Source organism: Lipotes vexillifer, unplaced genomic scaffold (genome assembly GCF_000442215.2).
Source record: "Lipotes vexillifer unplaced genomic scaffold, Lipotes_vexillifer_v1.1 scaffold71, whole genome shotgun sequence".
In the NCBI taxonomy this organism is placed as follows: domain Eukaryota; kingdom Metazoa; phylum Chordata; class Mammalia; order Artiodactyla; family Lipotidae; genus Lipotes; species Lipotes vexillifer.
This window is the reverse complement of record NW_006793703.1, coordinates 83,552-108,236: the sequence shown is the minus strand read 5'-3', so window position 1 is coordinate 108,236 and position 24,685 is coordinate 83,552. Positions and strand designations below refer to the sequence as shown.

General features: G+C 38.0%; 1 protein-coding gene across 2 annotated transcripts in view; it reads right to left on the bottom strand.

Moving 5' to 3' along the window:
• Positions 1 to 24,685, bottom strand: part of EXOC4 (exocyst complex component 4) — an 839,136-nt gene that overhangs the window by 747,405 nt on the left and 67,046 nt on the right. For both annotated transcript variants that reach the window (XM_007466566.1, XM_007466567.1), the window contains one exon: positions 18,536 to 18,645. In XM_007466566.1, coding sequence (XP_007466628.1) covers positions 18,536 to 18,645 — 110 coding nt within the window. The remainder of the gene's footprint in view (positions 1 to 18,535; positions 18,646 to 24,685) is intronic.

The window sequence follows — 24,685 nt, the reverse complement described above, 5'->3', positions numbered from 1 at the left end:
AAAAAAAAAAAAAAAAAAAAAAAAAAGGGAGTTACTGATGAGCCTAAGATTGATCTAAAACCATCAAAGTTTTAGTAAGACAAATTCCACCCTAAGTTTCAAAATACGAAAAAAGTATCCAAGCAGATCACAGCATGGACTATAGGGACTTAAAAGCAGACACAATATGAAAGAGCAGTGTTTGAAAATACACAGCCCCTGAAAGAGAAATAAGACAGAAAGAAAGAGATAAATGCCCTCTGGCTATTGGATGATGAAGGGAGAAAGAAGCAAAAAGAGAAACAGGAGAGTCAAAATTCAGAGAACAAACAAGCTTCCCCCTCTGCCAAAACAAAGTCAGCTAAAGTATCTGGAATTTGCTATAATGACAGAGGAGGGAGCCAATGAGCTAGGAATCCTACAAAACACGCCAATATCATAAAAATAAACAGAAAAAACAATGAACACATTCTGAGAGTACTACCAAAAAAAAAAAAAACCCCAACACACATCAACAGAGGAGAATTTCATCCAATACAACAAACATGAACGACAAGAAAACTAGAAGATGACACTCCAGGTGGAATTAATATACTCAAACAAGAATTTGGGGATATGAAAAGCCACCTTGAGTCAAAAATTATGACAGACATGGACAATCAAAAGCAAACTGTGAAAAGAAAACTTACCAAACTCAGGAAAGAGATAGAAGAAAAAGACAAAATTATCTCAGATATGAAGAAAAAATACAAAATACCTATGGCAGAATAAACTGAAATGAATAATTTATAAAGGATACTGACGAAATGCAGGGAAACAAAGTAGAGGATAAAACAGATATAAAAAAAGAAGAAAAGAAATGAAAAGATGAAAGAGAAAGTAGTAGAAATGGAAGACAGGTGAAGAAAAATAACAGTGATAAAGAGGGAAAGCAAACAACAGAACACTAAAAATTGTAAACAAAGAAAACTTAGGAAAAATAACAAATGTACAAAATGAAACAATAGCTCATTGAGTATCTTGGAAAAGTAACAGCAAAAAAAATATCAAAACTTCAAGACATATCCTACTACAACTATTAAGTTCCTAAGATTAAAAAATCCTTAAGGCCTACAGAATAAGGAACTTACAGGGGAAAAAAAAATTAGGTATCAGAATTTTCCTAAAGCGCTCAAAGGAAAACAACAATAAAAAAGCATTTTTTCAAAAAACAATTCAATAATTGAAAGTGTAAACCAAAGAATTCATATCCCCAAGTTGTCCTTTAAGTAACAAGGCTACAGGGAAAGGGGAAAAAAAAAAGTTTTCAAATAAAGGAACGCTGCACCCATGACCACTTCTTGAGGAATTTTTTAGGTAACAAACTTCATCCAATCAAGAGATGACTAGGGAGTGAGAGGGGGAAGATGGCAGAAGAGTAAGACGGGGACATCACCTTCCTCCCCACAGATACACCAGAAATACACCTACACGTGGAACAACTCCTTCAGAACACCTACTGAAGGCTGGCAGAAGACCTCAGACCTCCCAAAAGGCAAGAAACGCCCCCACGTACCTGGGTAGGGCAAAAGAAGAAAGAATAAACAGAGACAAAAGAATAGTGACGGGACCTACACCAGTGGGAGGGAGCTGTGAAGGAGGAAAGGTTTCCACACACTAGGAACCCCCTTCGCGGGCGGAGACTGTGGGTGGCGGAGGGGGGAAGCTTCGGGGCCGCAGAGGAGAGCACAGAAAAGAGGGGTGCACAGGTCAAAGCGGAGAGATTCCTGCACAGAGGATCGGTGCCGACCGGCACTTACCAGCCCGAAAGGCTTGTCCGCTCACCGGGGCAGTCGGGGTTGGGCGCTGAGGCTCGGGCTTCAGCGCAGCGAGAGGAATGGCAGCGAGAACAAAGCCTGAAGGGGTTACTGCACCACGGATAGCCGGGAGGGAGTCTAGGAAAAATTCTGGACCTGCCGAAGAGGAAAGAGGCTTTTTCTTCCCTGCTGCACGAGAGGAGAGGGTATTAAGAGCTCTGCTTAAAGGAGCTCCAGAGAAAAGCGCGAGCCATGGCTATGAGCGCGACCCCAGAGACGGGCATGAGACGCTAAGGCTGCTGCTGCCGCCTCCAAGAAGCCTCTGTGCGAGCACAGGTCACTATGCACACCTCCCTTCCGGGGAGCCTGTGCAGCCCGCCACTGCCAGGGTCCCGTGATCCAGGGACAACTTCCCAGGGAGAACGCAGAGCACGCCTCAGGCTGGTGCAACATCACACCAGCCTCTGACACCGCAGGATCGCCCCAGATCCCCAACCCTCCCTCCCCCCGGCCTGAGAGAACCAGAGTCCCCAAATCAGCGGCTCCTTTAACCCCGTCCTATCTGAGTGAAGAACAGACGCCCTCCTGCAACCTATAGGCAGAGGCAGGGCAAATCCAAAGCTGAGCCCCTGGACCTATGAAAACAAAGAAGAAGGAAAATCCCTCCCAATAGACTCAGAAGCAGAGGATTAAAGCTCCACAATCAACTTGATGTACCCTGCATCTGTAGAATACATGAATAGACAACAAATCATCTCAAATTGAGGAGGTGGACTTTGAGAGCAAGATTTATTATTTTTTCCCCCTTTCCTCTTTTTATGAGTGTGTATGTGTATGCTTCTGTGTGAGATTTTGTCTGTATAGCTTTGCTTTCACCATTTGTACTAGGGTTCTATTCGTTCAATTGTTTTTTTCTTTAAAAAAATTTTTTTCTTAATAATTATTTTTTATTTTAATAACTTTATTTTATTCTCTTGCTTTCTTTCTTCCTTTCTTTCTACTTTTTCCCCCTTTTATTCTGAGCTGTGTGGATGAAAGGCTCTCGGTGCTGCAGCCAGGAGTCAGTGCTGTGCCTCTGACATGGGAGAGCCAACTTTAGGACACTGGTCCACAAGAGACCTCCCAGCTCCACATAGCATCAAATGGCGAAAATCTCCCAAAGATCTCCACCTCAACACCAGTACCCAGCTTCACTCAAGGATCAGCAAGCTACAGTGCTGGACACCCTATACCAAACAACTAGCAAGACAGGAACAAAACTCCACCTATTATCAGAGAGGCTGCCTAAAATCATAATAAGTCAACAGACACCCCAAAACACACCACCAGACATGGACCTGCCCACCAGAAAGACAAGATCCAGCCTCATCCACCACAACACAGGCACTAATCGCCTCCACCAGGAAGCCTACACAACGCACTGACCAACTTTAGCCACTGGGGACAGACAACAAAAACAACAGGAACTACGAACCTGCAGCCGGCAAAAAGGAGATCCCAAACACAGAAAGATAAGCAAAATGAGAAGACAGAAAAACACACAGCAGATGAAGGAGCAAGATAAAAACCCACCAGACCTAACAAATGAAGAAGAAATAGGCAGTCTACCTGAAAAAGAATTCAGAATAATGATAGTAAAGATGATCCAAAGTCTTGGAAATAGAATACACAAAATGCAAGAAACATTTAACAAGGACCTAGAAGAACTAAAGATGAAACAAGCAACAATGAAAAACACAATAAATGAAACTAAACATACTGTAGATGGGATCAATAGCAGAATAACTGAGGCAGAAGAACGGATAAGTGACCTGGAAGATAAAAAAGAGGAAATAACTACTGCAGAGCAGAATAAAGAAAAAAGAATGAAAAGAACTGAGGACAGTCTCAGAGACCTCCAGGAAAACATGAAACGCACCAACATTCAAATTACAGGGGTCCCACAAGAAGAAGAGAAAAAGAAAGAGACTAAGAAAATATCTGAAGACATTATAGTTGAAAACTGCCCTAATATGGGAAAGGAAATCAAGTCCAGGAAGCACAGAGAGTCCCATACAGGATAAATCCACGGAGAAATATGCCAAGACACATATTAAACAAACTGTCAAAAATTAAATACAAAGAAAACATATTAAAAGCAGCAAGGGAAAAACAACAAATAACACATAAGGGAATACCCATAAGGTTAACAGATGATCTTTCAGCAGAAACTCTGCAAGCCAGAAGGGACTGGCAGGGCATATTTAAAGTGATGAAGGAGAAAAACGTGCAACCAAGATTACTCTACCCAGCAAGGATCTCATTCAGATTTGAAGGAGAAATTAAAACCTTTACAGACAAGCAAAAGCTGAGAGAGTCCAGCACCACGAAACCAGCTTTCCAACAAATGCTAAAGGAACTTGTCTATGCAAGAAACAAAAGAGAAGGAAAAGACCTACAATAACAAACCCAAAACAATTAAGAAAATGGGAATAGGAACATACATATCGATAGTTACCTTAAATGTAAATGGACTAAATGCTCCCACCAAAAGACACAGACTGGCTGAATGGAGACCAAAACAAGTCCATATATATGCTGTCTACAAGAGATCCACTTCAAACCTAGAGACACATACAGACTGAAAGTAAGGGGATGGAAAAAGATATTCCATGAAAATGAAAATCAAAAGAAAGCTGGAGTAGCAATTCTCATAAAAGTAGACTTTAAAATAAAGACTACTACAAGAAACAAAGAAGGACACTATATAATGATCAAGGCATGAATCCAACAAAAAGATATAACAACTGCAAAGTATTTACGCACCCAAAATAGGAGCACCTCAATACATAAGGCAAATACTAACAGCCATAAAAGAGGAAATTGACAGTAACACATTTATAGCAGTGGACTTTAACACCCCACTTTCACCAATGGACAGATCATCCAAAATGAAAATAAATAAGGAAACACAAGCTTTAAATGATACATTAAACAAGATGGACTTAATTGATATTTATATAACATTCCACCCAAAAACAACAGAATACACATTTCTCTCAAGTGCTCATGGAACATTCTCCAGGACACTTAATTGATATTTATAGGACACTCCATCCAAAAACAACAGAATACACATTTTTCTCAAGTGCTCATGGAACATTCTCCAGGACAGATCATATCTTGGGTCACAAATCAAGCCTTGGTAAATTTAAGAAAATTGAAATTGTATCAAGTATCTTTTCCGACCACTAGATATCAATCACAGGAAAAGAGACTAGATATCAATCACAGGAAACGATGAGACTAGATATCAATCACAGGAAACAATCTGTAAAAAATACAAACACATGGAGGCTAAACAATACACTACTTAATAACGAAGTGATCCCCGAATAAATCAAAGAAGAAATCAAAAAATACCTAGAAACAAATGACAATGGAGGCATGATGAGCCAAAACCTATGGGATGCAGCAAAAGCAGTTCTAAGAGGGAAGTTTATAGCAATACAATCCTACCTTAAGAAACAGTGAACAACTCGAATAAACAACCTAACCTTGCACCTCAAGCAATTAGAGAAAGAAGAACAAAAAAACCCCAAAGTTAGCAGAAGGAAAGAAATTATAAAAATCAGATCAGAAATAAATGAAAAAGGAATGAAGGAAATGATAGCAAAGATCAATAAAACTAAAAGCTGGTTCTTTGAGAAGATAAACAAAAGTGATAAACCATTAGCCAGACTCATCAAGAAAAAAAAGGGAGAAGACTCAACGCAATAGAATCAGAAATGAAAAAGGAAAAGTAACAACTGACACTGCAGAAATACAAAAGATCATGAGACATTACTACAAGCAACTCTATGCCAATAAAATGGACAACCTGGAAGAAATGGAGAAATTCTTAGAAATGCACAGCCTGCCAAGGCTGAACCAGGAAGAAACAGAAAATATGAACAGACCAATCACAAGCACTGAAATTGAAACTGTGATTAAAAATCTTCCAACAAACAAAAGCCCAGGACCAGATGGCTTCACAGGCAAATGCTATCAAACATTTAGAGAAGAGCTATCACCTATCCTTCTCAAACTCTTCCAAAACATAGCAGAGGAAGAAAAACTCCCAAACTCATTCTACGAGGCCACCATCACCCTGATACCAGAACCAGACAAAGATGTCACAAAGAAAGAAAACTACAGGCCAATATCACTGATGAACATAGATGCAAAAATCCTCCACAAAATACTAGCAAACAGAATCCAACAGCACATTAAAAGTATCATACACCATGATCAAGTGGGGTTTATTCCAGGAATGCAAGGATTCTTCAATATACGAAAATTAATCAACGTGATACACCATATTAACAAATTGAAGGAGAAAAACCATATGATCATCTCAATAGATGCAGAGAAAGCTTTCGACAAAATACAACACCCATCTATGATAAAAACCCTGCAGAAAGTAGGCATAGAGGGAACTTTCCTCAACATAATAAAGGCCATATATGACAAACCCACAGCCAACATCATCCTCAATGGTGAAAAACTGAAAGCATTTTCACTAAGATCAGGGACAATACAAGGTTGCCCACTCCTGTCACTCTTATTCAACATAGTTTTGGAAGTTTTAGCCACAGCAATCAGAGAACAAAAGGAAATAAAAGGAATCCAAATTGGAAAAGAAGAAGTAAAGCTGTCACTGTTTGCATGACATGATACTATACACAGAGAATCCTAAAGATGCTACCAGGAAACTTCTAGAGCTAATCAATGAATTTGGTAAAGTAGCAGGATACAAAATTAATGAACAGAAATCTCTGGTATTCCTATACACTAATGATGAAAAATCTGAAAGTGAAATCAAAAAACACTCCCATTTACCACTGCAACAAAAAGAATAAAATATCTAGGAATAAACCTACCTAAGGAGACAAAAGAGCTGTATGCAGAAAATTATAAGACACTTATGAAAGAAATTAAAGATGATATAAAGAGGTGGAGAGATATACAATGTTCTTGGACTGGAAGAATCAACACTGTGAAAACGACTCTACTCCCCAAAGCAATCTACAGATTCAATGCAATCGCTATCAAACTACCACTGGCATTTTTCACAGAACTACAAGAAAAAAATTTTACAAATTGTATGGAAACACCAAAGACCCCAAATAGCTGAAGCAATCTTGAGAACGAAAAATGGAGCTGGAGGAATCAGGCTCCGTGACTTCAGACTACACTACAAAGCTACAGTAATCAAGACAGTATGGTACTGGCACAAAAACAGAAAGATAGGTCAATGGAACAAGATAGAAAGCCCAGAGATAAACCCATGCACATATGGTCACCTTATCTTTGATAAATGAGGCAGGAATGTACAGTGGAGAAAGGACAGCCTCTTCAATAAGTGGTGCTGGGAAAACTGGACACCAGTTTTCTTTTACATGTACAAATGTAAAAGAATGAGATTAGAACACTCCCTAACACCATACACAAAAATAAGCTCAAAATGGATTAAAGACCTAAATGTAAGGCCAGAAACTATCAAACTCTTAGAGGAAAACATAGGCAGAACACTCTATGACATAAATCACAGAAAGATCCTTTTTGATCCACCTCCTAGAGAAATGGAAATAAAAACAAAAATAAACAAATGGAACCTAATGAAACTTCAAAGCTTTTGCACAGCAAAGGAAACCATAAACAAGACCAAAAGACAACCCTCAGAATGGGAGAAAATATTTGCAAATGAAGCAACTGACAAAGGATTAATCTCCAAAATTTACAAGCAGCTCATGCAGCTCAATAACAAAAAAACAAACAACCGAATCCAAAAATGGGCAGAAGACATAAACAGACATTTCTCCAAAGAAGATATACAGACTGCCAACAAACACATGAAAGAATGCTCAACATCATTAATCATTAGAGAAATGGAAATCAAAACGACAATGACATATCATCTCACATCAGTCAGAATAGCCATCATCAAAAAATCTAGAAACAATAAATGCTGGAGAGGTTGTGGAGAAAGGGAACACTCTTGCACTGCTGGTGGAAATGTGAATTAGTACAGCCACTATGGAGAACAGTATGGAGGTTCCTTTAAAAACTAAAAATAGAACTACCATATGACCCAGCAATCCCACTACTGGGCATATACCCTGAGAAAACCAAAATTCAAAACGAGTCATGTACCACAATGTTCATTGCAGCTCTATTTACAATAGCCCAGAGATGGAAACAACCTAAGTGTCCATCATCGGATTAATGGATAAAGAAGATGTGGCACATATATACAATGGAATATTACTCAGCCATAAAAAGAAATGAAATTGAGCTATTTGTAATGAGGTGGATAGACCTAGAGTCTGTCATACAGAGTGAAGTAAGTCAGAAAGAGAAAGACAAATACCATATGCTAACACATATATATGGAACCTAAGAAAAAAAAAATGTCATGAAGGACCTAGAGGTAAGAAAGGAATAAAGACACAGACTTACTAGAGAATGAACTTGAGGATATGGGGAGGGGGAAGGGTAAGCTGTGACAAAGTGAGTGAGGGGCATGGACATATATACACTACCAAACGTAAAATAGATAGCTAGTGGGAAGCAGCCGCATAGCACAGGGAGATCAGCTCAGTGCTTTGTGACCACCTAGAGGGGAGGGATAGGGAGGGTGGGAGGGAGGCAGATGCAAGAGGGAAGAAATATGGGAACATTATGTATAGTATAACTGATTCACTTTGTTATAAAGCAGAAACTAACACACCATTGTAAAGCAATTATACTCCAATAAAGATGTTAAAAAAAAAAACCTGTCACATTTACAGAAATCAATTTGTAAAAATTAAAGTCTAACAAAGCCAATTTAACAGCAAGAAGTAGAGAAACATGCACTGCTTGGAGCATTCTACATTGGTATAACTACTTTAAAAATCAATTGCAAGTAAACTTTAAAAGGCACAACATTTCTATCCATACACACACATGCACCCTAAGAGCAAGGCTTCCCTACCTCCTGGGCATCATGGCACATGCAGAAAATAATAGTACTTTTATAGCACAGCTAGGGTTTATGAAGGTGGCTGCATGTGGCTAGAAAGGACTTGCCGAGGGATTCTGACTGCCCCAACTGGCTATTCCAAAGGCCGAAAAGTTTGTCTTAGATATACTATAAACCATTCCAGGGGTTGGGAAACTGTCCTAGAGAAATATGTACAAGAATCTTCATTGCTGTAAGGTTCCCAATAATGAAAAACAAGAAACAACTTATACCCTGTCTATCTATAACAGAATGAATAAAGTATGATCTAGCTATATAATAAAATACTATGACAGTAGTAAAATTAATAAACTAAAGTTATAGCACATGAGAAAATCCAAAAATACAATGTTGAATGAAACACTCCAGTAGTAGAATGATACATATTGTATTATATAATTATAAGTTAATTAAGCAATTATATAATTAAAATTAAGTAAATAAGTAATTAATATACTTAAGCCTTAAAATATTCAAAGGACAATACAGTTTGGATGTGTAAACATAAAATTTATATATAAATATAAATATATATAATCTACGTGCATTGTTTCTATTTGACAAATGTCCAAAATATGTACACATATACATACATACACATAGTAAAAGTATGAAAACATACAGGAACAAGGTACAGAACAATTTCAAAATAGCAGCTAACCTCTGGAGTAGAAGGGAGAGGCAAGAATTGGGAAAGAAGTCATGAATTCATGGGAGCTTCAATTACATGTGTAATGTTTTATTTTTTTAAAAAAATCTGGAACAAATATAGAAAAATAGTAAGATTTATTAATCTAGTGGGAAGTACATAGGTGATGGTTATATTGATCTCTGATGCATGAATAATGTAATATTCGTATTTTATCATACTGATTATAAATATTTTAACAAATACAGGCACATCTTGTCTTATTGTGCTTCATTTTATTGTGCTTTGCAATTTTTTTTTTTTTTTTTTTTTTTTTTTTTTTTTACAAATTGAGGGTTTGCAGCAAGCTTGAGTCAAGCAAGTCTATCAGCGTCATTTTTCCAACAGCATTTGCTCACTCTGTCACATTTTGGTAATTCTCACGATTTGTCTAAACTTTTTCATTATTATTATTATATTTGTTATGGTGATCAGTTATCTCTGATGTAACTACTGTAACTGTTTTGGGATGCCACAAACTACAGCCAAGTAAGATGGAAAACTTAATGGATAAATACTGTGTGTGTTCTAACTGCTCCACTGACTGGCTGCTCCCCTCTCCTCAGGCCTCCCTATACCCAGGGACACAACAATACTGAAATTAGGCCGATTAACAACCCTACAATGGCCTCTAAGTGTTCAAGTGAACAGAAGAGTCAGTCAACAGAGCAAACTTCGTTGCTGTCTTATTTTAAGAAATTATCACAGCCTTCCCAGCCTTCAGCAACTACCACCTGATGATCAGTCAGCAGCCATCAACTCCAAGGCAAGACCCTCTACCTTTTTACTTCAGTAAAAAGATTACAACTCACTGAAGGCTAAGATGATGGTTAGCGTCTTTTAGCAATAAAATGTTTTTTAATTAAGATATGTATATATATTGTTTTTTTAGACATAGTGCTATTGCATAGTTAATAGACTACAGTATACTGTAAACGTAACTTTTACATGCACAGGGAAACCAAAACCTTCCTGTGACTCACTTCATTGTGGTGGTCTGGAACCAAAGCCACACTACCTCTGAGGTATACCTGTATTTATATTCTGTATCTTTTTCCTGTTTGTTTTCATACTTTTACTGTGTATATGTATGTATATTTGTATATAGGCTGTACATGTGTAAATGCAGACTATATATATTGTTTCTATATATTGATCCATGTCTGTTTTTGTCCCAATACCACACTGTTTTGATTACTGTAGCTTTGTAGTATTGTCTGAAGTCTGGGAGGGTTACGTCTCCTGCTTTGTTCTTTTTCCTCAGATTTACTTTGGCAATTCTAGGTCTATAATATTTATATATGTGTATATGTTATACAGTATTCATTCATATTTATAAACTATATTATTAAATATATTTTTATACATTAAAAATTAATATTTTTCTTAAAATAAACTCTGGTCTTGCTTCATTTTTACATTTAGAAACATTTGAACTATTAGTTCTATTTTGTCTCCCTTGTACATACTCCTCACCTCTACTTTTGACCAATCACAGAAGTCAAAGATATTTAATAAAAGCAAATGCAAGGATACTTCAGAAACAGCTGATTTAAAATAGTAAGGGAGGGGACTTCCCTGGTGGTACAGTGGTTAAGAATCTGCCTGCCAATGTAGGGGACACGGGTTTGAGCCCTGGTCCAGGAAGATCCCACATGCCGCGGAGCAACTAAGCCCATACGCCACATCTACTGAGCCTGAGCTCTAGAGCCCACGAGCCACAACTACTGAGCCCGCCTGCCACAACTACTGAAGCCCACATGCCTAGAGCCCATGCTCCACAAGAGAAGCCACCGCAGTGAGAAGCCCGTGCACCACAACGAAGAGTACCCCCCGCCTCATCACAACTAGAGAAAGCCCACACGCAGTAACAAAGACCCAATGCAGCCAAAAATTAATTAATTAATTAATTAAAGAAAAAAAATACCAAGGGAGGTCCTGTCCTGAGGACAGAAGTAACTCAAAAGGTGTCAAGATTCTGGAGAATCAGATCTTCACTATTCTAGACATTTGAGTTCCAAAAAGAGAAACTTCATCTCCTTTTATGTTAGGATTCATAGCTCCCAACGCACGTAAAGAGAATTTTTAAAATATCAGACCCAAAATTCTTAAGATAAATATCAAGTCTCAGAACAAGGTTTCATGAAATAAAACACACATCAAGAAAACAGCAGCAGGGCTTCCCTGGGGGCGCAGTGGTTGAGAGTCCGCCTGCCGATGCAGGGGACACGGGTTCATGCCCCGGTCCGGGAAGATGCCACATGCCGCGGAGCGGCTGGGCCCGTGAGCCATGGCTGCTGAGCCTGCGCGTCCGGAGCCTGTGCTCCGCAACAGGAGAGGCCACAACAGTGAAAGGCCCGCATACCGCAAAAAGAAAAAAAAAAAGAAAACAGCAGCAAAAGAAAAAAAGAATCATTCCATTTGTGATCTCTTTAAGTTTTATGGCTTAACCTATGCTGGTTCCAAAAAGGAAGGGAGTAGGAAGTCCAATTTCATTATAGTTATATTCACAGCAATCCCAGCAGGAGTGTGAATAAAATGAATAAAGAAGCCACAATGAAATGCCTGTGTACCTTGGGAGTAATTGCTCAGTCAAAACGTTCCAAAGGCAATTTGCCAAATAAAAAGACATAATGGGAATCCAAAAGCTTAAACCAACATTTTACTATAATTATTGGCTTTTCTCCACACTTCGCCCATCCTTCTACTTAAGTTATAGTTGAATTACTGTTTCTAAATTAGACTTTAGTTTCCCTGTATATTACAAAATACTGTGACTGAGGAGAATAATAGAAAAAAGGCTTGCAAAATACATCTTTTACATATTCAGAGTGAGGACAGCATGAGGCCAGCCTCCAACAATTACCATCTTGGTTGAACCTGGACCAATCACTCAACCTCCCTGGATTCAGTTTCCACATTTGTAAAATGAGTTTTAAAAATAAGACTTAATTAACTGGAGTATAAGCAGTTTTTCATATATTTACTAGCATAGGTGTCCCCTTATGCAAACTGCCTGTTCATATTTTTGCCTATTTTTCTACTTGCTTGCTTCATTGATTTATAGGGATTCTTTATATATTCTGAAAACGTCTGTCAGATAAATGCCAATCTTTCCATGTATATAGACTCTTCTGTGAATTGCACATTATTTGCCCAGTTCTTTATTATGCCATTGCTTTTTTTCATTATTATGTAAGAAAATTAAGTGGATGCTAATCATTTTCCTCTTAATGCGTTGCTTGCTTCTGCCAATCTGTGCCTTGATTTTGCATTTTGTAAGTAAATGTTTTATTTTTTAATTAGATGATGCATAGACATATATAATTCCATAAAACTTTTAGGATAACTTAAACACCTGATAATACACTTAAATATGTCATATAAATATAATAATCTTAACAGTGACAATATCAGTGTTGTCACTGATAATGACAACAGTAGCTGCCCCAACTACCTTGTAGGACTACTGCATCAGTTGAATGATGTAACATATCTTGCAAACTATAACATGTAAACTATGATAAGATCACCTCTCAGGGACTTCCCTGATGGCCCAGTGGTTAAGTGGTTGAGAGTCCGCCTGCCGATGCAGGGGACACGGGTTCATGCCCCGGTCCGGGAAGATGCCACATGCCGCGGAGCGGCTGGGCCCGTGAGCCATGGCTGCTGAGCCTGCGCGTCCGGAGCCTGTGCTCCGCAACAGGAGAGGCCACAACAGTGAAAGGCCCGCATACCGCAAAAAGAAAAAAAAAAAGAAAACAGCAGCAAAAGAAAAAAAGAATCATTCCATTTGTGATCTCTTTAAGTTTTATGGCTTAACCTATGCTGGTTCCAAAAAGGAAGGGAGTAGGAAGTCCAATTTCATTATAGTTATATTCACAGCAATCCCAGCAGGAGTGTGAATAAAATGAATAAAGAAGCCACAATGAAATGCCTGTGTACCTTGGGAGTAATTGCTCAGTCAAAACGTTCCAAAGGCAATTTGCCAAATAAAAAGACATAATGGGAATCCAAAAGCTTAAACCAACATTTTACTATAATTATTGGCTTTTCTCCACACTTCGCCCATCCTTCTACTTAAGTTATAGTTGAATTACTGTTTCTAAATTAGACTTTAGTTTCCCTGTATATTACAAAATACTGTGACTGAGGAGAATAATAGAAAAAAGGCTTGCAAAATACATCTTTTACATATTCAGAGTGAGGACAGCATGAGGCCAGCCTCCAACAATTACCATCTTGGTTGAACCTGGACCAATCACTCAACCTCCCTGGATTCAGTTTCCACATTTGTAAAATGAGTTTTAAAAATAAGACTTAATTAACTGGAGTATAAGCAGTTTTTCATATATTTACTAGCATAGGTGTCCCCTTATGCAAACTGCCTGTTCATATTTTTGCCTATTTTTCTACTTGCTTGCTTCATTGATTTATAGGGATTCTTTATATATTCTGAAAACGTCTGTCAGATAAATGCCAATCTTTCCATGTATATAGACTCTTCTGTGAATTGCACATTATTTGCCCAGTTCTTTATTATGCCATTGCTTTTTTTCATTATTATGTAAGAAAATTAAGTGGATGCTAATCATTTTCCTCTTAATGCGTTGCTTGCTTCTGCCAATCTGTGCCTTGATTTTGCATTTTGTAAGTAAATGTTTTATTTTTTAATTAGATGATGCATAGACATATATAATTCCATAAAACTTTTAGGATAACTTAAACACCTGATAATACACTTAAATATGTCATATAAATATAATAATCTTAACAGTGACAATATCAGTGTTGTCACTGATAATGACAACAGTAGCTGCCCCAACTACCTTGTAGGACTACTGCATCAGTTGAATGATGTAACATATCTTGCAAACTATAACATGTAAACTATGATAAGATCACCTCTCAGGGACTTCCCTGATGGCCCAGTGGTTAAGTATCCGCCTGCCAATGCAGGGGACATGGGATCGAGCCCTGGTCCGGGAAGATCCCACATGCCGCGGAGCAACTAAGCCCATGTACCACAACTACTGAGCCTGCACTCTAGGGCCCACGAGCCACAACTACTGAAGCCCGCGTGTCACAACTACTGAAGCCCACACGCCTAGAGCCCGTGCTCCGCAAGAAGAGAAGCCACCGCAATGAGAAGCCCACACACCGCAATGAAGAGTAGCCCCTACTCGCTGCAACTAGAAAAAGCCCCCGCGCGGCAATCAAGACCCAACGCAGCCAAAAATAAAATAAAAAATAAAATTAATTTTAAAAAAAGAATACCTCTCATAGAAAAGTCACTCACAACTCTACCTCTAAATAAGACATCTGAAAAATGACTCATTCACAAGCCATCAAAATTCTCATTTAATTAATAATAATCTGAAAGTTTTCAGGAATCACCTCTAACTTTAATTTATGGCACCCCGATGGGAGATCTATTCTACCCAGGGATTCCCTGTTGCAAGTTCCTCTATAAAAATGTCAGTTCTAATGGATTACACCCTCAATCCTACTATTTCACAAGATAAGAGAGGAGCTTTAAGAGCCTATGTTAAATTCCCTGCTGAAAATGACTATTACTTTCTAGGCTGACTTGCAGAGCACTTCACAAATAGACTCCCGGGACTTACTGTTCATTATTAAGAATAAGACAAAATTTCTGTCCTTTGTTATAGTATATTTCTTCGACCCCACACTTTTATATTTACTTAGTAACAGTTTATGCAGTTCTCTAGATAATTTACATCTTCCTCATTTATACAATCCCCTTTAATAATGTGACCCGGATTAATATAGCCCTAAAAACTAGAACTGCAAAGACTTCACACATAATTTCAAGAAAGTCAAATTTTTATACATTGGCTCCTAAAAATAACTTAAGTCAGATACATTTGTACATTGGCTCCTAAAAATAACTTAAGTCAGAAGATAGGTAGAAGATAGGTAGTGCAGAGTGTGATAAGCAGATATCCATGTCCTAATACCCAGAGGTATTAGGTGAATATGCTGTGAATATGCTGCTTTACATGGCAAAGGAGACGTTGCACATGAAATTACGGTTAAGGACCTTGAGATGGGGAAAGGATCTTGGCTTATCCAGGTGGGAATCAATTTAATCACATGTGCCCATAAGGGAGGAAGAAGGAAGCAGAAGAGTGGGTCAGAGAGATGTGAGGTGGGAAGGATGTGAGACCCGAGAAAGATGCGACCCACCACCCCTGGTTTTGAAGATGGAGGAAGGAAGCCCCAAGTCAAGGAAAGCAAGAGCCTCTAGGAGCAGGAAAAGGAAAGGAAATGGATTCTCCTGTAGAACCTCTGGTAGGAACATAGCCCTGCCCACAGCCTTAATTTTAGCCCAATGAGACCCATGTCGGACTTCTTACGGACTTCAACCGTAAGATGATCAATGTATGGTGTCATTTGTTGTGGCAGCAATAGAAAACTAATACCTAGTTTTTGGTTGTTGTTTTTTTTTAAGATTTTTTTTTGATGTGGACCATTTTTAAAGTCTTCATTGAATTTGTTACAATATTGCTTCTGTTTTATATTTTGGTTTTTTGGCCATGAGGTATGTGGGATCTTAGCTCCCCAACCAGGGATCGAACCCGCTCTCCCTGCACTAGAAGGCAGAGTATTAACCACTGGAATACCAGGGAAGTCCCATAATACCTTATTTTCGGGAAAACAAACTGAGCATACTCTGGAACCCAGCTACTATTTGTCAGCTCTGTCAACTTAAACCCATTATTAACCGCCCTCAGTCTTGGTTTTCTTATCTCTAAAATGGGGCTAATAGTGCCTCTCTCATAAGATCGCTGAAGGACTGAATGAGTTAATTCATGTAAAGCACTGATTTCTACTGTTAGAAGGTACTAAACACATCTTAACTACTGCTACTATTGACTTTAATCAATAATAATTTAATTACCTTCTTTTTCAGTCACCCCCCAGAAAAATCAAGAGATCGACAGTCTTCCAAACAAGTCACGGAAATGAGCTTTACTAAAACGAAGGGTTTGTGCACATATCTACAAGCTGTCTCCATAACGGTCCCAAGCTCCACTCATCTATCACACAGTTCTTCCAGAGTCATCCCCACAGACTGCTGAAGTCAAAGTGTCACTATGAACTCCACTCAGTGATAAAGGCTATCTACAGGGCCTGACAGGAAAAGTGCGCAAAGAGGAAGAGCTGTCTTATTAAAAATAATAAATGTTGCAAAATTAGTTTCTACTGAAATTTGCCATCACTGGCATTTTCTTCAGTTTATTTGGTATTTATATTTTTCATTTTCAAAATGCCTGACCCATCATCTCTTCATGAACAATTAAAATTTTTATTTCACTTGGCCATTGACTCAGCAACATTTATGTAAATTGATATAACCAGGTTAAGCAATAATTCACATTATAAAAACACAAAGATCTAACAATTGGTAATTTCCACAAAAGGTAGAGGTAAAATACAGATCAAAAGTATAAATGCATTTTCTATTTCATAATTCGACACTCTATAACAGCTCAAAGCAGTGTCAAAATTCAAAGAACAGCAATATTACAACAGAAAGGGGGAGAAAACAAAACCTGTTAATTCCAGGAAGAAGCTTGAGCACAAACCTTTGTAAAGTGTCATAATAAAAATAAGTATTTGGGTTTTAGAAAAAAAAAATCAGTAACTAAGACTAATAGAAAAATTTATTATAAAGCAATTCCTATACTTTTCCTACAGTAAAAGCAGTACTCTTCAAAATTCCAAGCCTAAATAACCCTAAATTTTAATTAAATTATATTTTATAAAGTAATTAAATATGCCCCAGCAACAATATATTGTTAGGCTCTCAAAAGAAACACTTTTAGTTGCACAAAACACATTGACTGAATCCAAATTATTTTTCTACCTCTTCATCATTTCAAGGTCTATATAACTACAGAACTAGTAAGAACTAAGTTTTATCTGAAAAGCCAATGATAATCAATATTACTATTTTCTTTAAAAGGCATTGAGAACTTTAGCTGTCACACAAAGGCAACTGCGGGACAGCCCACAAAAAAACATCCAGTCACCTTCTCCCTAGCCCAAAGCTGCAACAAGCAGGGCAGGTGTTTGCAGAGGCCCAGAAGGTCTGAATCCAGCTGAGCTGAACCTTCTGATGGGGCAGGTCTGAGCCACTCCAGAAGAATTCCCTTAAATCTTTGTATCCATATTCAAAGAACACCTTCCCTCCCCCAACTTTAAATATAGGCAAAAATGGCTCTCCTTTGTCTTATTCAACACAATATTAGGTTGTGCAGAAATAAACAATAATCGTTTGTGGATATGTCCCCAAAGCGCACTGTGTGTGTCCGCGCATGCACACACACGCATGCAGGCGCATGTAGACGTGGAGAGGCCACTAGAAGATATAAGGAATCAAGATATACGGCAGGGGTCACACACTCAAAAGCTCTCAGACCAGGAACGTATTACGTGCAGCAGCTGGGTAAAAGCTAACAGGATCAACAGAAGTTACAGCAAAACATCAAAACAAAAAGCATATGCTCCATCAAAAAGCATTCAGGGGGCTTCCCTGGTGGCGCAGTGGTTGAGGGTCCGCCTGCCGATGCAGGGGATGTGGGTTCGTGCCCCGGTCCAGGAGGATCCCACATGCCGCGGAGCGGCTGGGCCCGTGAGCCATGGCCGCTGAGCCTGCGCGTCCGGAGCCTGTGCTCCGCAACGGGAGAGGCCACAACAGTGAGAGACCCGCGTACCACAAAAAAAAAAAAGCATTCAAATTCAACTTCAGAAAAACAAGCAGTGCTGATCAAACAAAACACAGCTGGAGTCAGCAGACAGGTCAGCTTCAGCTGCCAGTTTTTAAAACTGATAATGCAATAGGCCCAACCAATCATCTTCTATCTTCTTCCCTGTGAGGGCAGCAAAGGGCTGATCACAAGCTCCAAGGCGGTAACCTCAGGCCCTCCCAACCCTGGCCGCGCAGGCTTCCCCAGGCCTGGGCCCAGGAACCGCAGCCCACCAAAAAGAAGTTGAGTGGTCGAAGAATTAAATACTTACCACTTGAGCTTCCAGGAGTAGAATACTGAGGGGTATCGAGGAATTTTCGAGGAGTAGGAACGTTTGTAACATCAAGCAGAGGAACAGGAGAAGCATCTTTCACGAGGGAGCTGAAGGGGGAAAGTAGCAGTAGTTACTTAGCACTTTCTCCAAAATCAACTTAAGTCCCACAACATGCCCATCCTTTGTTCCTTTCCTTCTGTCATGAACCCTCTTTATACTCCGACTTCAAATATCTCAAGTCTATTTCAAGTAAAGTGGTGGTCACAGACAGGGGAATAAAAATGTAGTTGAAGGATTCCAAATATCAATATTTACATTTTTATCTTTCTATTACAATACTAGGTTAAAAAAATAGTTTAAGTATATTCTGATCATCTGATGACCACCTTATAACCAAATTCTGCCACACACTTCAGTACCCCCTTTGTTTCTATATTAAAATTAATTTATCAGCAAAGAAAGATCAAATAACACCTTATCATGGTAACTGAATGAAAGTTTAAGTAGTTAAGCCTAGATTAACTTGTGTCTTTCAAGCTGGACACTTTTTTTTTTTTTTGACATATACTGGGAGTTCACTGCACTTAGTTTCCTTTAAAAAAAAAGATTCATAAATTTCATCAAGTTGAGAATCGGGCTCATAAAAGATGATTTAAGGAATCACAAACAGGTTAATTCAGTATTTGATTACCCATTTCACCTTTTCCAAAAAGGCCTAGCAACTCATCTTAATAATTAACTTTGGAGTCTCCAAAATAAACACATTAATTTTAAATAACACAAAGACTATAAAAAACAAATTTTCAAGATAATTCCCATTTACAGGCATCTGTTAAGTCCAAGAATGTAGGCAGTGCCAAGGCAAATAACACCTGTGCCCTACCCTGAAGAAACTGAAATCATCTAATCACACAGCATCTCTAACAGAAAGGCTTCTCTAACTCATGTTCCAAGGATAGACAGGTCAAAGCCATAGTTCTCACCTCCTTCCAGTCCCAATAACATCACCAGTAAGAGTGGCTACCATGAAAGTGATTCTCAAAGTGGGCTGTAAAGGGAGGGCAGACAGAGGGGAGCAGGAACAAGACTACACCTTCAAGAAACCTTCCCCCAAATGGGAGAAAAAAATGTGTGGAAGTTTGAACACTGACCCCCTACAGTGATATAATCCCATCTCCCTCCCACCACTGCTTTGAAACTTCCACATGCAAGGTACATGTATATTTCTAAGCTAATAAAAAAAAAATGTTTCAGAAAACTTTGAAAAACAAACTTTAGGTTACAAGGCAAAATTATCTTTCAAGGTATTATTTTTATCTAGTGTTAACAATGTTTACAGCCACTGTCCTAGGCCCGGAGGTTAACTATGGCAGTCATTAGCTTCTCCCTTTTCACTTATTACAGGGAAGGGGGAAGCATTACTCAAACAAGTCTCAGCCTCTGTTACGTCCTTGGCACTTCGCTCAGCGCCGAGCATCCAAGTATGAGTAAGATACGAGCTATACCCAACTTCATGCATTTCCAAGTGTTGGAATCATTTGCAGACTAACGCGAAACCTCAAGTGAGGAATGAGACATAAAAGTAACAGCAATAGCATTTCCCAGGATCTGAACTGACATAGTTCCAGTGACTCTCTTCCTCCAATATAAAGCTGTAAGTTCCTATTTGCCTACACTATCTTAAGAAAACCCAAAAGAGCCTTCAAGTCCACTGACTGGCTACAATAGTCTAATCATAAAATCAATTTGATCAGATTTATCCATTCATCTTTTCTGTACTGACTACTGTTGTATTCTCATTTTTATCCTCTCATTTTTCTCCTTCTTCCACCTGCATTTTACTCACAGTTGGAAAACTAGCTCTACACATCTCCCCAGCCTCTGGATACACATAAGCCCAAAGAGACAGGATAACCACCGATGTTCACAGTGCTGTTACTGAATAATTAGGAAGAAGTTAATTTCAATTTTACATGATAGAAAAAAGATTTGATAAATTTAATAAATATATCCATAACAGAAGTGGAGGAGTTATTTTTAAAGCATTAATAAATGAAGGTATCCATTAGCAGGAAATTCAGGTACACAGCTGGAATACTGCCCGCCAAGGCTGTAAATGAGGCAGCAGTTAGTACAGATGTGTGTGCACAGTGCTATGTATATCTGTAAGTATAATACACACTTCTGTAAATACAGATGTGCACATGATTCACTTTAGATTAAAACCTACAATCATTTTCTGTTTCAACCTAAACATGTATTTCAGTTAAATATAGGGTGATAAATGGCATGCCATTTTAACTCTGAAAACACATAACCTGCTGACTTTATTATCAGAGCCAGAAGGGCCCTCAAACTCCATCAATAAACTCTTAGAAAGTCAATTTACTGTAAAACTATTTGCATAGACTCTTTTCTCTTTCTAAAATTTTCCCTTGGGCTTCAATTTTCTCCTTTGTGAACATAATCCAAAGGCAAGTAACTCTGGAAATGACTTCTGGTTTTTCTCTTGTTCTTTTATGGAAGGACTTAGTCTCAAGAGTTCAAGAGACACTCATGTAGTTACCTCAGACGGGAAACTCAGCAGAAAGGTACCTGCTACTATAGAATATCACATACCTTAGTTTCCATTTCAGAAGAGAAAAAAGTTGAAATAAAGAAATACATACATCAGAAGTAAAGTTGAGAAGTATTAATTAATACCTTCAAAGGGTTTTGAATCTCTCAGAGGAAGTATTTTTGAGAACAAAAAAATAAAATCAAAACTAGATTGTTCTTAAAAGGAAAGAAATAACAAATCTGGAGAAAATGTGGAAAAAAGGGAACCCTCATACACTGTTAGTGGGAATGTAAATTGGTGCACCACTACAGAAAGAAGTATGGAGATTCCTAGAAAAATTAAAACTAGAATTACCATATGACCCAGCTACTCCACTTCTGAGTATTTATCCAAAGAATACAAAAACACTAATTCGAAAAGACACATGCATCCTATGTTCATAGCAGCACTATTTACAGTGGTCAAGATACGGAAGCAACCTCAGTGCCCATCAACAGATAAATGGATAAAAAAGATGTGATACACACACACACACACACACACACACACACACACACACACACACAATGGAATACTTCTCAGCCATAAAAAATATGAAATCTTCCTCATTTGCAACAGCATGGATGGACACTGAGGGCATTAGGATAAGTGAAATAAATAAAACAAAAAAGACAACTCTAGGATTTCACTCATGTACGGAATATAAAAACCAAACACAAACAAAATAAATGAGCAAACCAGAACAAAACAAATAGCACTAATACAGAGAACAGAGTAGTGGTTACCAGGGGGAAGAGGAACGGGAAGAGGGCGGAAGAGGTAAAGTGGGTCAACTGAAGGGTGATGGATAATAAATTTTTGGTGGTGAGCACGCTGTAGGCTGTAGTGTATACAGAAGTCAAAAGATAATGTTGCACACGTGAAACTTATATTCGATACAATGTATAAACCAATGTTACTACAAAAAAAAATTAGATTGTTCTTTGAGTTTCTAATTAGTATGAATCCTCTAAACAGCTTTATTTCAAAGAAATACTGATAGAAATTATTTTTTTTCTTAAAGATCTATGATTACAAATTTTTATTTTAAATTCGTTCAGAATCATTCATAGCCGAGTTGAAAAAGACAGGTGATGCACATAAAATCCTTCCCAGTATAAGACAGGCCCCCCAAAATCAGTAATTGTATCTTGTAATTGAGTGTTTTGCTATTTAATAACCACATGGTGGCAGACAGGAAAACTATAAAGAAAATTTAACCATACCAAAAACAACCCCCTACCACTGTAACTCCCAGGACTTTCTGACCATTCAACACTCATCCAACTAGTAAGGATCTACTTCAAAATGTGTCTGATTTCAGTATTTCAGGCCATGAAGTCTTTTTGTTAAGAAAGGTTAGAAGTGCTAACAGCTTATTAAATATTTGCATTTTAATTATAACATTTCTATTCCTTCACTTAATAATAAATATGTCCAACTATGCCCAAAATTCACAGCAGCAGGTCATTTGGTTGACTTTAGTCAAACTGAAACTTAACAGAGGTGAGTTGAACTTTAAGTTGTAAATCTAATAACTAACATATTCACCCTATAACCCCAACAGCTGGCACAGGACCTGTCAAAGAGCAAGTGCTCATAGTTTGTCAAATCAAACTCAGCTGAGAAGTGTCTGTCAAAGATAATATGCCCTTCGTAAGAAAATGTAACAGAATAATGAATCAGGAATGTCTGGCACAGTAATTCTCTATAGTTCTAAGATCTGCCTGAACATACGGAAAGAATAATGATTCAGCGGGTAGAAAAGTCAAAAACAGTCTTGGTCTCAAATGATAAACCAAGAGTGAAGACATGCAATACAAAATAAAGTGAAGCTAAAATCTAATAAGCAAAGCAGGAGGGCGGGGGGAAGCACTGAAAGATAACAAAAAGAAAACAGACATACATAAAAAGAAAAAATTAGTTAGAGAGCAAGAAATACAATGGGGTGATCAAGTATTAAACCAGGATGCATGCAACAAGTAAAAGGATTAACCGTTTTTTAAATAATTTTTTATTGATTTTATCTGCTTATAAAGGTATTAAATGTTCTTTTTTGAAAATATAAAGAAAATGAAAATAATCTAATATAATTATAGTATAATATCCTTCAAAACATTTAACAGAGTCTGTCCATCCCTACACACACACACACACACACACACACACACCTACTCATGCATACACACAAAAATATACACATGCTTTTCAACATTCTTTGGATCACCCTGCATAGAATATTAAACTCTAGGTTTTCCTTTTAACAGTAAACATGTTGCCATTTCATTAAAAGTAATCTTCAGAAGTATTATCAGGGCTTCCCTGGTGGCACAGTGGTTGGGAGTCTGCCTGCTAATGCAGGGGACGCAGGTTCAAGCCCTGGTCTGGGAGGATCCCACATGCCGCGGAGCAACTAGGCCCGTGAGCCACAATTACTGAGCCTGCACATCTGGAGCCTGTGCTCCGCAACAAGAGAGGCCACAACAGTGAGGCCCACGCACTGCGATGAGGAGTGGCCCCCGCTTGCCACAACTAGAGAAAGCCCTCGCACAGAAACCAAGATGCAACACAGCCAAAAATAAATAATAATTTTTTTAAATGTATTATCAATAGTATTATTATTAAAGTAATAATACATGCTCCTGGTGAATACATTCCCAGTGCAGAGGGTATGAAATAAGTCCTTTTCTATTCCCTGCCACCCCATTTCCATTTCCCATAGGTAATTCCTTTTATCATTGTTTTTCAGCATTATCCTTCTAAGAAATCAATTACACACACACAAATTTTTACATCTATATATAAAGGATATATATTTAAGTATATATTCTTTCAATTCTTACACAAATAGATTCATAATGTACATGCTGTTTTTCACCTGGCTTTTTTGAACCCAAGAATACACCTTGGAAATCTTTTCCTATCAGCACTAAGAAATCTTTCTCATTCGTTTTAATGTCTAGTATTACACAGCATGGATACACCATAATTCATTTAATCATAGTCCTCTTGAATATTGAGCTTGTGTATTTTTGTAGTTCTGCCCAAAATGTTCCAGTCAATATCCTGCTACACGTATTTTTATGAAATGGTACTATTTTTGTAGGATGTGGACCTAGAAAGCCTCCCACATACATATTCTCCTATTTTTTCCTAATGCTAATAAAGTTGCATCATGTGATTTTTTTAAACCAAGTTAGAATTTTTGTACATAATAACAGGTAGGCAGCTAAATTTCTTTTCTTCACACAGCTGATTGTGTCAACACGAATTACTAAATAGCCTTCATTCGTTTCACGGAACTGAACTACTGTTTAAAAATACTGAAGTTTCATATATCCTGGGGTCTGTTTCTAAATTCTATTTCCTTCCAACAATTTTGTGTTTGCATGTCTGTACTGTTTTGATTAAAGTAGCTTTATAATATACTTTAATATTAGATAAGGAAATCCTCCCTTATAATCTCCCTTCTCAATTTTTTTTTAAACAATCCTTACACATTTATTCTTCCATGTGAACTACAGATTTGACAGTTCCAAAAACCTCAA